The sequence below is a fragment of the Lissotriton helveticus genome, chromosome 5_1, assembly GCF_964261635.1.
Source record: "Lissotriton helveticus chromosome 5_1, aLisHel1.1, whole genome shotgun sequence".
Lineage (NCBI taxonomy): Eukaryota > Metazoa > Chordata > Amphibia > Caudata > Salamandridae > Lissotriton > Lissotriton helveticus.
In genome coordinates, this window is record NC_136065.1 from 66,429,506 (window position 1) to 66,445,526 (window position 16,021).

General features: G+C 46.9%; 1 protein-coding gene across 1 annotated transcript; it reads left to right on the plus strand.

The window, feature by feature from the left end:
* Positions 1-1,077: 1,077 nt before the first annotated feature.
* LOC144752953 (uncharacterized) lies at positions 1,078-13,290 on the plus strand. The gene is made up of 4 exons (XM_078640764.1): positions 1,078-1,202; positions 4,320-4,373; positions 7,734-7,870; positions 13,002-13,290. The coding sequence occupies exons 1-4, from the start codon at positions 1,124-1,126 to the stop codon at positions 13,056-13,058; spliced, it is 327 nt and encodes a 108-aa protein (XP_078496890.1). The 5' UTR covers positions 1,078-1,123; the 3' UTR covers positions 13,059-13,290.
* Positions 13,291-16,021: the final 2,731 nt, after the last annotated feature.

Consider the following 16,021-nt stretch of genomic DNA (forward strand, 5'->3'; position numbering starts at 1 on the left):
AGCTGAGAGTGAGATGAGAGGACACTGGACCCTCACAGCTGAGAGTGAGATGAGGGGACACTGGCCCCTCACAGCTGAGAGTGAGATGAGAGGACACTGAACCCTCACAGCTGAGAGTGAGATGAGGGGACACTGGACCCCCACAGCTGAGAGTGAGATGAGGGGACACTGGACCCTCACAGCTGAGAGTGAGATGAGAGGACACTGAACCCTCACAGCTGAGAGTGAGATGAGAGGACACTGGACCCTCACAGCTGAGAGTGAGATGAGGGGACACCGGGCTCTCACAGCTGGGAGTGAGATGAGGGTACACTGGCCCCTCACAGCTGAGAGTGAGATGAGAGGACACTGGCCCCTCACAGTTGAGAGTGAGATGGGGTTACACTGGCCCCTCACAGCTGAGAGTGAGATGAGGGGACACTGGGCCCTCACAGCTGAGAGTGAGATGAGGGGACACTGGGCCCTCACAGCTGAGAGTGAGATGAGGGGACACTGGGCCCTCACAGCTGAGAGTGAGATGAGAGGACACTGGGCCCTCACAGCTGAGAGTGAGATGAGGGGACACTGGACCCTCACAGCTGGGAGTGAGATGAGCGGACACTGGGCTCTCACAGCTGAGAGTGAGATGGGGTTACACTGGTCGTCCACGGCTGAGACAGAGTCCTCACAGCTGAGAGTGCAGACGGCGCCTTGAATGACAGCACGTGCGGCGTTACCCAAAGACCTGGACTTGACCCTGCTGACTGCCAGGTAAGACCTGGGTCAGTGGATTCGTCACTAGCCTGGAAGCAGTGAGGTGAGCATTATCCTGAGACACTGGGGGACACTCCCATCCCAATAAAAGTCTAATTAAAGTTTATGGGTAAGCACTTGTTTCATCACAGCTTCTGCAGTATCTAAGACAAATTCACCCAGGAATGTGCGGGCAGCACTGGTGGCTCAGTGACAGAGAATGACAAGAGCAGACAACTACTCGATGACCAGTCCATGAAACGCGAGGAACACCCACTTTACTGTCCACGGACAGGTATAAAGGCTGCGGTGTGCAGGGGATGGACACAACCTCTCTCTACCGTACCCAGACGCACTGTGTGACCTGAGACATCTCCGAACAAAACTCAGCATGGCACCAGCATGGATGGGACCCGGCTGCGCCCTCAGGGTCCTGGCACTATTCATGGTCGTGTACCTCCAGACAGCAGGTAAGAGACCTCAGAGGTGGAGCTTGGTAAGGGGTGGAGAAACCAGCTGTCAGAAGAGTAAAGCCCTTGAGGATAGTGAATGAACTGAGAAGACCAGCCTTAGACTGACTGTCTGCTGGTGAGAGCCCGAAGGGGTCAGATATACTGACTGTAGAGCAGCGAGGGTGTTGTGAAGTCAGACATACTGAGTATGTGACAGTGGGAGCACTGTGGGGTTACATATACTGACTAAGTGACAGTTGAAAGGGAAAGCCCTGCAGTGTTAGACATACTCAGTGTTAGACAGTAAGACCTCTCTGGAGATTGGTATACAAGACGTGCAACAGTGAGATCTTCAGCGATAGATGTACTCAGTGTACGACAGTGAAAACTCTCCAGAGTTAGAAATATACAAACTGTGTGCCAGTGGGAGCCCTGCAGCGTTAGATATACTCAGTGTGTAATAGTGAGATCTCTGGAGGGTGATATGCTAGCAGTGTGCCAGTGAGAGTCCTGCAGTGTTAGATATACTCAGTGTGTGATAGTGAGAGCTCTCTGGAGGGTGATATGCTAGCAGTGTGCCAGTGAGAGCACTGCAGTGTTAGATATACTCAGTGTGTTATAGCGAGAGCTCTCTGGAGGGTGATATACAGGCAGTGTGCCAGTGAGAGTCCTGCAGTGTTAGATATACCCAGTGTGTGATAGTGAGAGCTCTCTGGAGGGTGATATATAAGCAGTGTGCCAGTGAGAGCCCTGCAGCGTTAGATATGCTCAGTGTGTTATAGCGAGAGCTCTCTGGAGGGTGATATATAAGCAGTGTGCCAGTGAGAGCCCTGCAGTGTTAGATATACTCAGTGTGTGATAGTGAGAGCTCTCTGGAGGGTGATATGCAAGCAGTGTGCCAGTGAGAGCCCTGCAGCGTTAGATATGCTCAGTGTGTGATAGTGAGAGCTCTGTGGAAGGTGATATATAAGCAGTGTGCCAGTGAGAGCCCTGCAGCGTTAGATATGCTCAGTGTGTTATAGCGAGAGCTCTCTGGAGGGTGATATATAAGCAGTGTGCCAGTGAGAGCCCTGCAGTGTTAGATATACTCAGTGTGTGATAGTGAGAGCTCTCTGGAGGGTGATATGCAAGCAGTGTGCCAGTGAGAGCCCTGCAGTGTTAGATATACTCAGTGTGTGATAGTGAGAGCTCCCTGGAGGGTGATATACAAGCAGTGTGCCAGTGAGAGCACTGCAGTGTTAGATATGCTCAGTGTGTGATAGTGAGAGCTCTCTGGAGGGTGATATGCAAGCAGTGTGCCAGTGAGAGCCCTGCAGTGTTAGATATACTCAGTGTGTGATAGTGAGAGCTCTCTGGAGGGTGATATAAAAGCAGTGTGCCAGTGAGAGCCCTGCAGTGTTAGATATACTCAGTGTGTTATAGCGAGAGCTCTCTGGAACGTGATATATAAACAGTGTGCCAGTGAGAGACCAGCAGTGTTAGATATACTCAGTGTGTGACAGCGAGAGCTCTCTGGAACGTGATATATAAACAGTGTGCCAGTGAGAGACCAGCAGTGTTAGATATACTCAGTGTGTGATAGTGAGAGCTCTGCAGGGCCGGACTGGGAACCGAAACCGGCCCTGGCAAAGTGCTCGGCCGTCCCCCCCCTCCCCCGGGGGGTTGGGGGGTGCGACCGCGCTCTTTGCTAGGGCCGGTTTTCGGCCGATTTTGTTACAGTGCCGTTTTTGCAGCTATGCTGCAAAAAACGACCCTGTAACAAAACCGGCCCCCTGCAGTGTTAGATATACTCAGTGTGTGATAGTGAGATCTCCCTGGAGGGTGATATGCAGGCAGTGTGCCAGTGAGAGCCCTGCAGTGTTAGATATACTCAGTGTGTGACAGCGAGAGCTCTCTGGAGGGTGATATACAAGCAGTGTGACACTGAGAGTGCTGCAGTGTTAGATATACTCAGTGTGCGATGGTGAGAGTTCTTTAGAAGTTGATATACAACCTGTGGCAGAGAGAGAGCGCTGAAGTGAGAGATATACTCAGTGTGTGGCAGTGAGCGCTCTCTGAGGTTTCATACACAAAGAGTGTGACAGTGAGAGTGATCCGGTGTTAGACATACTCAGTGTGTGGCAGTGAGCGCTCTCTGAGGATTCATATACAAACAGCGTGACAGTGAGAGTGATCCTGTGTTAGACATACTCAGTGTGTGACAGTGAGCGCTCTCTGAGGTTTCATACACAAACAGTGTGACAGTGAGAGTGATCCGGTGTTAGATATATTGACTGCATGACAGTAAAAGCGCTCTGATGTCAGCAGTACAGCAAGTGTGAGGACTTCCTGTCGGTGGTGGGGTTGCGGTTGTGGACACTGGTTAGGGTTACACGTTGGAGAGACTGAGAGACGAGGAAGCGTAGCATTGGGGTGAGGGTTTGGAATTTCATCTGAGTTAAAGTCTATAGTTTAGAGGTCTTTTGTGGGGTTAGTGTCATGCTCAATGCTAGGGTAGCGTAGTGAAAGTTAGCGCTAGGTGTGAGGTTGTTAACGGATCACGGCTAGAGGACTGGTTGTGGTTGAAGTAAGGGTCAGGTTGGAGGCAGAGTTATGGTTGGGATCAGGAGCACAGTCTGACTAAGGGTTTAGGCAGACCTTGGGTTTGGTGGGGGTTAGGGTTAGAAGTGGTGTCCAGCTGAGATGTTCACTCACATGAACGATGATTGGTTTTGGTCAGTAGTAGACTTGGGCTTATTGGTTTTGTGATAGTGAGTGTAAAACTCCTACATGCAGCCCAGAAAGAGTGGTCATGACTGGAGTCACGGGAACATTTGGATGACGGGTTTGGGTAAATGTTGGGTTTACGGTTAGCTTTCACTGGTCTTGTTCCTCTTCTTCGGAATGGATCTAAGAGTACCATCGGCATTAGGTGTTAGGGTTTGGTGTCGGTCGTTGTGGTTTTACCACGGATGAAGACTGTGTAGGGTAGGGGTGAGACGTTGAATAAGCTGGTCATGCGTTTTTAGGGTGCAGTCTGGATTTAAGGTTAATGTTGGGTCCTGTGACGCACATACAGTATGTATGTGAAACAGAGAGAATGTGAGAACCACCCATGCAAATGTTACTAATAAACTTTCTCTTCCTCTGTTACAGATTGCCAGATTACTCTTTTGCCACCCATTACTTTATTTCCTCCCAACCCTACAGGTACAGTAGCAGCCTTCAGCCATGCCCTATGTCTCCCTATTGCTGCTTGTGTGTCTATGTGTATGTGTAAATACATGTGTGTGTGTATGTGTATATATGTATGTATGTGTGTATATGTCATTAAGTGCATGTGTATAGCATGTATAAATGGGTTTATGTTAAAAAAACAGAAAGTCACTGAAAAAAACAAAGGTTACAGTAGAGATTAAAGATAATGGGCCCAATTCACAAAGGTAAACTGAACCGGAAGTCTAACTTTACGTCTTTCGGTATTCACAAAGGGCATTTACGAGAAGTAAAGTTAGACTTTTTTCTCAGTTAAGCTTAAGACCAAATCTTAACTTTAACTGAGACAAAAGTTTAACTGTACTACCCATAAATACCCTTTGTGGACACCGAAAGCCGTACAGTTACACTTTCCTCTCAGTTGACCTTTTTGACTACAGCCCAGAGTAATTATAACTTATTTTACGTTAAAAAAAAGCCTTAGAAACTCACTGAAAAAATTAAAGGTTAAAAGATCGTTATAGTTAGGTAAAATTGCCCCTTTAATCATATAAAAAAAACAACTGAAATCCACTAGTTATAGTTATCTCAAGTAAATACTCATGCAGTAAAGTAACTATAACTCGGGCCCCGGCCAGGCACAGTGTTGTCCTCAATAATGACATTTCAGGTGCTGCAGTCACGTTATCAATGATGTCATAGAGCATCTCTTGAGTGATGTAATATGGGTATTAGTTAGCAGTGCATGGAGAGGGCGCCCGTTATAGTTTGCATGAATTCCTGTGTCCTGAAATGGCAGCTGCAACTTATCTCTTCATATTGTGGCCAGCCAATCAGAGCGTGAGCTCTGGGCGGACTCACAGGAGCCTCTTGTTCCTGCGGGAGGGCACTGGCCTGCAGGAAAAAAGCCCCCTCAACCAATCTGATGGCTTCATTTTTCAATTTGCGAGACCACTGAACTCCCACGAGATTCTAGTGAACCCAATCATCCAGATATGCAAATATATTTTAAACCTTAATTTCTCAAAAAGTACTGAACGGATTCACACTAACTCACAAAAATCATGCTTTCTGGACCAAGTTAAAGCTTACTATCAAATTTTGTGTAATTCCGTTCAGTCATTTTCACACTATCGCTTTCCAAAAAAGTTTATGGAAAATGCATGTGGATTTTGCATTTTAGGATTTACCCCTTTTTCTCTGCCTGCGCTTAACAGATCATTCCAAAACTTTCCATTAAAGGAAAGTTTTGTAAAGATTTGTCAAACAATGCTAAAGTTATTAGCAATTCAAAAAAGGCATTTCCTATGGGAAAGTATAACTTAAGTTTAACTTAAGTAAAGATTTTGTCTTAAGACCAAAACTTAAGACAAAAGACAAAATCCAAACTTTACAACTCCTAAAGGCCTTTTGTGAATACCGAAAGTTGTAAAGTTAAGATTTTTTCTCAGATCACTTTTGTGAATCAAGCCCAATGTTAGTACTTTCCTTGTGAGTCCGTGAGCAGTAGTAATATTAATGCTATCCATGTGTGTCCATGAGAAGCTGTAATATTAATACTATCCATGTGTGTCCGTGAGCAGTATTAATATTAATACTATCCATGTGTGTCCGTGAGCAGCATTAATATTAATACTATCCATGTGTGTCCGTGAGCAGCATTAATATTAATACTATCCATGTGTGTCCGTGAGCAGCATTAATATTAATACTATCCATGTGTGTAAATCAGCAGCTTTCATATTAATGCTATCCATGTGTGTCCGTGAGAAGCATTAATATTAATACTATCCATGTGTGTAAATCAGCAGCATTAATATTAATGCTATCCATGTGTGTCCGTGAACAGGATTAATATTATTACTACTTAAGTGTTCCTAAGAGCCGCATTAATGTCATTATAACCCACATATTTCTAAAGTCAGCATTAATATGATTACTGTATGGCCGTCTCTAAAAGCAGCATTAATATTAATACTATCCTTGTGTGTCCGTGAACAGCATTAATATTAATACTATCCATGCGTGTCCGTGAGAAGCATTAACATTATGCTATCTGTGTGCGTCCGTGAACAGCATTAAAATTAATGCTATCCACGTGTGTCCGTGAGCAGCATTAATATTAATACTATCCATGTGTGTCCGTGAGCAGCATTAATATTAATGCTATCCATGTGTGTCCATGAGCAGCATTAATATTAATGCTATCCATGTGTGTCCGTGAGCAGCATTAATATTAATACTATCCATGTGTGTCCGTGAACAGCATTAATATTAACGCTATCCATGTGTGTCCGTGAACAGCATTAATATTAATGCTATCCATGTGTGTTCGTGAGCAGCATTAATATTAATGCTATCCATGTGTGTCCGTGAGCAGCATTAATATTAATACTATCCATGTGTGTCCGTGAGCAGCATTAATATTAATACTATCCGTGTGTGTCCGTGAACAGCATTAATATTAACGCTATCCATGTGTGTCCGTGAACAGCATTAATATTAATGCTATCCATGTGTGTTCGTGAGCAGCATTAATATTAATGCTATCCATGTGTGTCCGTGAGCAGCATTAATATTAATACTATCCATGTGTGTCCGTGAGCAGCATTAATATTAATACTATCCTTGTCTGTGTATGAGCAGCATTAATATTAATACTATCCATGTGTGTCCGTGAGCAGCATTAATATTAATACTATCCATGTGTGTCCGTGAGCAGCATTAATATTAATGCTATCCACGTGTGTCCGTGAGCAGCATTAATATTAATGCTATCCATGTGTGTCCGTGAGCAGCATTAATATTAATGCTATCCATGTGTGTGTATGAGCAGCATTAATATTAAGGCTTTCCATGTGTGTCCGTGAGCAGCATTAATATTAATGCTATCCATGTGTGTCCGTGAGCAGCATTAATAGTAATGCTATCCCTGTGTGTCCGTGAGCAGCATTAATATTAATGCTTTCCATGTGTGTCCATGAGCAGCATTAATATTAATACTATCCATGTGTGTCCGTGAGCAGCATTAATATTAATGCTATCCCTGTGTGTCCGTGAGCAGCATTAATATTAATGCTATCCATGTGTGTCCGTGAACAGCATTAATATTAATACTATTCATGTGTGTCCGTGAGCAGCATTAATATTATTACTACCTAAGTGCCCCAAGGGCCCTGCTATTAGGACTACTTACCACATATCTCTAAAGTCAGCAGTATTATTATGAGTGCCGCGTGTCTCCAGGTATATTTATTATCCAAGTGATTCTATGAGCAGCAGCAATATTATTACTACACATGAGTATTTAAGTCCAGCGTTTGCTAACTCACTTTTTACCCTCGTTCTCCTCAGTGTCACCGACCACTACAACTACAACGACCACCTACACCACCCGGAGGAGGGACAGAGACGACATGAGGGGCTATCACATTGCCATTATCGTGCTGTTAGCCCTGACCCTGGCAGCGGTGCTGACCATGTGCATCGCGGTGAGTAGTAGTGTCTGGGAAGGGGTTCATGATCCATTTGCCCCTTGCGTGGGTACCAATGTGACTTAAAGGGGTTAATGATCTCTGCTGCCCTGGTAATTACCCACTGCCCTTCGGGTGAGTACCACTGAAGCTGTGAAAGAGGTAATGATCCCTCTGCCCCCGAGTGTCAGCATTGTTAGGTATACTGACTCTGTGCCAGTGACAGCGCTGATAGTTCAGATACAGTGACTGTCACAGTGAGACTGCTGTAGTATCACACACACTGCATGATAGTGAGAACTTCCTTCGGTTAGCTAAACTGTGTGACAGTGAGAGTGCTGAGCAGCTAGACATAGTGACTGACAGCGAGAGCGCAGCGAGGTTAGATATATTGATGGAAAGTGAGAGTACTGCGAGGTTAGATGTATTGACTGACAGTGAGAGTGAGAGCGCTGTGAGGTTAGATATATTGACTGACAGCAAGAGCGCAGCGGGGTTAGATATATTGACTGGCAGCGAGAGGGCTGCGAGGTTAGATATATTGACTGGCAGCGAGAGGGCTGCGAGGTTAGATATATTGAGTGACAGTGAGAGCACTGCGAGTTAGATATATTGACTGACAGTGAGAGCGCTGCGAGGTTAGATATATTGACTGACAGCGAGAGCACTGCGAGGTTAGATGTATTGACTGACAGTGAGAGCGCAGCGAGGTTAGATGTATTGACTGACAGTGAGAGCGCTGTGAGGTTAGATATATTGACTGACAGCGAGAACACTGCGAGGTTAGATGTATTGACTGACAGTGAGAGCGCTGTGAGGTTAGATATATTGACTGACATTGAGAGTGCTGCGAGGTTAGATGTATTGACTGACAGTGAGAGCGCTGTGAGGTTAGATATATTGACTGACAGTGAGAGTGCTGCGAGGTTAGATATATTGACTGACACTGAGAGCGCAGCGGGGTTAGATATATTGACTGGCAGCGAGAGGGCTGCCAGGTTTGATATATTGACTGTCAGCGAGAGGGCTGCGAGGTTAGATATATTGACGGGCTGCGAGGTTAGATATATTGACTGGCAGCGAGAGGGCTGCGAGGTTAGATATATTGACTGGCAGCGAGAGGGCTGCGAGGTTAGATATATTGACTGACAGTGAGAGCGCAGCGAGGTTAGATATATTGACTGACAGTGAGAGCGCTGCGAGGTTAGATATATTGACTGACAGTGATAGTGCTGCAAGGTTAGATATATTGACTGACAGTGAGAGCGCAGCGAGGCTAGATATATTGACTGACAGTGAGAGCACTGCGAGGTTAGATGTATTGACTGACAGTGAGAGCGCTGTGAGGTTAGATATATTGACTGACAGTGAGAGTGCTGCGAGGTTAGATATATTGACTGACAGTGAGAGCGGTGCAAGGTTAGATATATTGACTGACAGTGAGAGTACTGCGAGGTTAGATATATTGACTGACAGTGAGAGCGCTGCGAGGTAAGATATATTGACTGACAGTGAGAGCGCTGTGAGGTTACATATATTGACTGACAGTGACAGCGCTATGAGGTTAGATATATTGACTGACAGTGAGAGCCCTGCGAGTTAGATATATTGACAGCGAGAGCACTGCGAGGTTAGATCTATTCACTGACAGTGAGAGTGCTGCAAGGTTAGATATATTGACTGACAGCGAGAGCACTGCGAGGTTAGATATATTGACTGACAGAGTGCTGCGAGGTTAGATATATTGACTGACAGTGAGGGCGCTGCGAGGTTAGATATATTGACTGACAGAGTGCTGCGAGGTTAGATATATTGACTGACAGTGAGGGCACTGCGAGGTTAGATATATTGACTGACAGTGAGAGCGCTGCGAGTTAGATATATTGACTGACAGTGAGAGTGCTGCTAGGTTAGATATATTGACTGACAGTGAGGGCACTGCGAGGTTAGATATATTGACTGACAGAGTGCTGCGTGGTTAGATATATTGACTGACAGCGAGAGCACTGCGAGGTTAGATATATTTACTGACAGAGTGTTGCGAGGTTAGATATATTGACTGACAGTGAGGGCGCTGCGAGGTTAGATATATTGACTGACAGAGTGCTGCGAGGTTAGATATATTGACTGACAGCGAGAGCACTGTGAGGTTAGATATATTGACTGACAGAGTGCTGCGAGGTTAGATATATTGACTGACAGTGAGGGCGCTGTGAGGTTAGATATATTGACTGACAGTAAGAGCACTGCGAGTTAGATATATTGACTGACAGTGAGAGTGCTGCGAGGTTAGATATATTGACTGACATTGAGGGCGCTGCGAGTTAGATATATTGACTGACAGTGAGGGCGCTGCAAGGTTAGATATATTGACTGACAGTGAGAGCGCTGCGAGGTTAGATATATTGACTGACAGCGAGAGGGCTGTGAGGTTAGATATATTGACTGACAGTAAGAGCACTGCGAGTTAGATATACTGACTGACTGTGAGAGTGCTGCGAGGTTAGATATATTGACTGACAGTGAGGGTGCTGCGAGGTTAGATATATTGACTGACAGAGTGCTGCATGGTTAGATATATTGACTGACAGAGTGCTGCAAGGTTCGATATATTGACTGACAGCGAGAGCACTGCGAGGTTAGATATATTGACTGACAGAGTGCTGCGAGGTTAGATATATTGACTGACAGTGAGGGCGCTGCGAGGTTAGATATATTGACTGACAGAGTGCTGCGAGGTTAGATATATTGACTGACAGTGAGGGCACTGCGAGGTTAGATATATTGACTGACAGTGAGAGCACTGCGAGTTAGATATATTGACTGACAGTGAGAGTGCTGCTAGGTTAGATATATTGACTAACAGTGAGGGCACTGCGAGGTTAGATATATTGACTGACAGAGTGCTGCGTGGTTAGATATATTGACTGACAGCGAGAGCACTGCGAGGTTAGATATATTTACTGACAGAGTGCTGCGAGGTTAGATATATTGACTGACAGTGAGGGCGCTGCGAGGTTAGATATATTGACTGACAGAGTGCTGCGAGGTTAGATATATTGACTGACAGCGAGAGCACTGTGAGGTTAGATATATTGACTGACAGAGTGCTGCGAGGTTAGATATATTGACTGACAGTGAGGGCGCTGTGAGGTTAGATATATTGACTGACAGTAAGAGCACTGGGAGTTAGATATATTGACTGACAGTGAGAGTGCTGCGAGGTTAGATATATTGACTGACAGTGAGAGTGCTGCGAGGTTAGATATATTGACTGACAGAGTGCTGCGTGGTTAGATATATTGACTGACAGCGAGATCACTCGGAGGTTAGATATATTTACTGACAGAGTGCTGCGAGGTTAGATATATTGACTGACAGTGAGGGCGCTGTGAGGTTAGATATATTGACTGACAGTAAGAGCACTGGGAGTTAGATATATTGACTGACAGTGAGAGTGCTGCGAGGTTAGATATATTGACTGACAGTGAGAGTGCTGCGAGGTTAGATATATTGACTGACAGAGTGCTGCGTGGTTAGATATATTGACTGACAGCGAGATCACTCGGAGGTTAGATATATTTACTGACAGAGCGCTGCGAGGTTAGATATATTGACTGACAGCAAGAGCACTGCGAGGTTTGATATATTGACTGACAGAGCGCTGCGAGGTAAGATATATTGACTGACAGTGAGGGCGCTGCAAGGTTAGATGTATTGACTGACATTGAGAGCGCTGCGAGTTAGATATATTGACTGACAGTGAGGGCGCTGCAAGGTTAGATATATTGACTGACATTGAGGGCGCTGCCAGTTAGATATATTGACTGACAGTGAGGGCGCTGCAAGGTTAGATATATTGACTGACAGTGAGAGTGCTGCGAGGTTAGATATATTGACTGACAGTGAGAGCGCAGCGAGGTTAGATATATTGACTGACATTGAGGGCGCATCGTGTTAGATATATTGACTGACAGAGTGCTGCGAGGTTAGATATATTGACTGACAGTGAGAGCGCTATGAGTTAGATATAGACAGTCAGAGTGCTGCTGAGTTAGTTATTCTGGCACCAACTGGTCTCATAGTTCTAACCTGCCTGGGTAGGGTGAGGTTGAGATCAGTCCATTACTAGGGGTGGGGTTGGGAAGGGAGAGGCCATTGGGCTCATTTCACCAGAGCTCAGGCCACTCACTCCAGGTTTAGCCTGTCTAACTGCACTGCCCTGCCCCCGCCCCAGGAGTCAGAGCCGCTGTGCATCCACAGGAGTAAGTTTCACAGCTCTGGGCTGACTTTAGATATGAGTCCAGCCCAGGCGCGGCCCATGCAGGTGAGAGCGGTGGGGATGGCTGGGGAGGGAGGCGACAGACTAGAGTTAAACCACCGCTCTCACCTGAATTTGATTTTAATTGTATTTATTTATTTTGTAATGCGTTTGAATCAGCCCCAAAGAGATATCTTGGCGAAGTAAGGCGAAGAGCCTAAAAGTTTCAAATAATTCCGTTTTTAATAATTTCCTAAAATTGTAGTGGGCAGTGCATTCGCGGAGGTGTAGGGGAAGTTTGTTCCAAAGATGGGGGGGGGGCGAGGAAAGAAGAAGCATGGCCACCTGAACGCGTTTTCTTAATGCGTGGTATAGTAAGAAGAGACTTATTCGTAGCTCTCAAAGACCTTGTAGGTCGATAGAGGATACGTTTCTCCTTCAAGTAGCTCACTCCCTTACCATTAAGCGCTTTGTGTGCTAGACAACAGATTTTGAAGGTGATACGCTTCCGCACTGGCAGCCAGTGCAGTGCCCGTAATAAAGGGACCAGGCGTGGGCTGCTCCTGGCAGGCCTCATACCTAAAGTCAGCCCAGAGCTGTGAAACCTGCCCCTGTGGTTGCCCAGTGGCTGTAGCTCCTGGTGGGGGTGGGCTATGCCGCTCTTACCTGCACGGGCCGCGCCTGGACTGGTCTCATATCTAAAGTCAGCCCAAAGCTGTGAAACCTGCCCCTGTGGTTGCCCAGTGGCTGTAGCTCCTGGTGGGGGTGGGCTATGCCGCTCTTACCTGCACGGGCCGCGCCTGGACCACCTCCCTCTACCCATCCTGCCCTGTGATACGTGTGGATGTTGAGACTGTTTGCTAACCCTTTTACATCATTCTTTTTCAGTCCATCTTCTGCAAGATTCGCTCTCAGAGATGCCAGCACGTGAGTCCCAGATGCTGATCCCTTGCAGATGTGGAGAACAGGCGAAGCTCCTGCCCTGCCACCCTGTCTGTGCCACTCCTGAAGAGTGCCACCGCATTAGGGGTGGACCAAACCTCACTATTTATTTCACAAGTAAAACTACATGTATTTCCAGAATTGTGCGTGGGAGGTAATCTGCATGAAAATGAACACGAGGGATTGTTTTTGTGCTGGGTGTCCCTTTCTGCAGAAAAACAATCCCGCCTGCAACGGAGGCTCAATTACAAATGGTGCAAGGGTGCCTGCGTTGGCGCAAGGGTGCCTGCGTTGGCGCAAGGGTGCCTGCGTTGGTGCAAGGGTGCCTGCGTTGGTGCAAGGGTGCCTGCGTTGGCGCTAGGGTGCCTGCGTTGGTGCAAGGGTGCCTGCGTTGGCGCAAGGGTGCCTGCGTTGGCGCTAGGCAGCAAATTGTGTGCGTCTGCGCACGGGGAAAGGACAGGAATGCTCCGTACTTCATGAAAACAGTGCCTTCCTGCCATTTCACGCTGGCGTAGGGCAGTGCAGCCAGAAGACTTGTGGTGCTGCCCTGCAATGAGGCCCTAAGTGCGATTTACCATATAGCTCCCAGAAGCATAGTGCGAGCGTTGGTAGAGGGCAGGAGGCACATCCAGCCCTACATGTTCCTTTAGAATGAGTTATGCAGAAGTAAATAACACACAAAGAGCCTCAGCATTAAAAAACTTTAGCAAAACAAGATCAGTATTCTGTGTGCCCCACAGAGGGTCTGAGGGTGTTTTTTTCTTTTGTAAATAACATGTTTTGTTTCTGTTGCCCAACATTTGATCATTGTGCGTTACCCAGAGATGCTTATGTTATGATTGATAAACTGGTGGTGTTAATAAAGAATTATTAATGAACCCACAGTGAAGTTGTGTGATCTGTGAGAGATGGGTGGTCTGTGGTGGGACCCAGTTATCTGTAGACTGTTACACAGAGATTATTGTATTATTATCAAGGCTCCCAGTTTTCCACTTTCACAGATTTTTAGAGGTACATATATAGAGAAAACCACCTATTTCTCTGTCTTTATTTATTTTGTGAGTGAATTTTGATGGTGTCTGACATGACTACTTGGCCAATAAATGCAAAGACAGAAACACAAGGACGTTATCAACACTTAAGTGACCGGTTTTATTAACAGAGCATTAAATAAGTGCAGATCTGCACAAGTGTGTGCTAAATGCATATGTCATTGTTAGAAATGGGATCCCTGGCTGGCCAGGGCTTGCGCCATAGTCAGTCAGAGACCACCACTTCCACGTCAGGGCAAGGGAGTTACACGCCAAGATAACCCCTGCTCACCCCCTTGGTAACGTAGCACGAGCAGTAAGGCTAAACTTGATGGCGATGTGAGTTAAGTATTTGCGCACGCACCCCCAGCAACAACACCCAAAGCCCACCACAAAGGAAACTCCACACAAGGTTATGTATACAAATAGCCTTTGTATTACACCAAAACACATTAGATAAACACACACACTTTACAATGTGCCAACAGGCACGGGCAGAATTTACAGGGGATATGTACAAGACAGGGCCACCTGGACCACTGTCAGGAATATGTAGTTTTAGAACTTAGCACTTGGTAAAATTAGCACTTAGAACATAGAATATAAAATCACTGTAGCACAAATTAAAACATAAAGCACACAACCAGTAACCACTGGTAAATATTAAGTACCACCTACGCAACCCTAACCACCTTAGGAAAATATTGCGCAGGGAACCAGGACCTCCCTAGCACCACCTGTACTAGGAGGAAAACAACCACCTAAGTATCACCATACATTTAGGGGTATAGGCATAGGAACATTACACATGATGCATAAACATTTAGAGGTGTAGGGAAGGAAAACACATGATGCATCAACAACACATTCAGAGGTGTAGGAACAAGGCACATGACGCATAAACAAAACATTCAGAGGTGCAGCAAAAGAACAATTGTGCCAAACTCACATAAGTCACTACCTGTGACGGTCCCTAGGCCAACTGGCCTTGTGGGGGCTACGACGCCCTGTGTCCCAAAGTCAGGGGCAGGCTGTAGGCAGCCAAGAAGAAATGTGCCAAGCCTACATGTGGCAGCTGCCCACTAAGTGCTGGGCAGCTAAATCCAATTGGCAAGTCACGTGGGAGCCTCTCAGGCTCTGGCCAGGAACACCCGTGGCCCTGTGAGCCTTGTGGGCTCGAGCAACCTGCTGTCAACTGTGGGGGCAGCGGCCTGCTGCCAGCTGGGGTCGTTCTACCTCCCTAAATGCACCCTAGATCATTGGAGTCCCTCGTGGGGGGACTCGAAATAAACAAATGTGCCCGAGCCTCTCCGGCTCTAAAGAATTCAATGCCCCCGTCGTAGGAGTCCCCCACTGGGGACTCGGAACTTGCAATTGCCCGTGAGCCGAGTGGGCTCCAAGTAAACAAAATGCAGGTATCCCTGTAGCCGGGGGGAGGCGGGCACCGGCAATGTGCCTCGACGCCCCCCTCTGTACCAAACAACACCGAGCTCCACTCACCGGATGTCTGGGGGACGTCTCCTCTGGTCTGTCTCCTCTGGGGTGGCACCACTCTTCCCGGTGTGGGCTGACGGAGGTCTTCTGAGCAGCCCGGTCCGTCACGCGCCAGGTAAGCTGCAGGCGGGGAGCGGGGCTCTTTTTACACAGGAGAGCCCCGCAGGTGCTGATCTCTGGCCTGGTCCGCTCCTGAGACCGGAGCTGCGCAGCGCTGCCCGCGAGCTGGGGAACAGCTTCCTCCCACCTGGGGGAAACGGAAATGTTCTTCTTTGTCCCAGCCGGCTCCGCCCACCATCAGGCGCGGGCACCGGCTCCTCTCTCCCTCTCTTCTTGTGCTGCAAGGCGGGGTGGCACCCGTGTGGGCACGAGAATTGGCACAAGTGCGGCGTGGGGAGCGGCGATGAACGGAAATCGCTCCCCAGCGCTTTGTGGAAATTA

Coding starts and splice junctions, on each gene's coding strand:
- LOC144752953 (XM_078640764.1), top strand. CDS start 1,124: ATGGCACCAGCATGGATGGGACCCGGCTGCGCCCTCAGGGTCCTGGCA. Junction 1,203..4,319: donor CGTGTACCTCCAGACAGCAG/GTAAGAGACCTC, acceptor CCTCTGTTACAG/ATTGCCAGATTACTCTTTTG. Junction 4,374..7,733: donor ATTTCCTCCCAACCCTACAG/GTACAGTAGCAG, acceptor CGTTCTCCTCAG/TGTCACCGACCACTACAACT.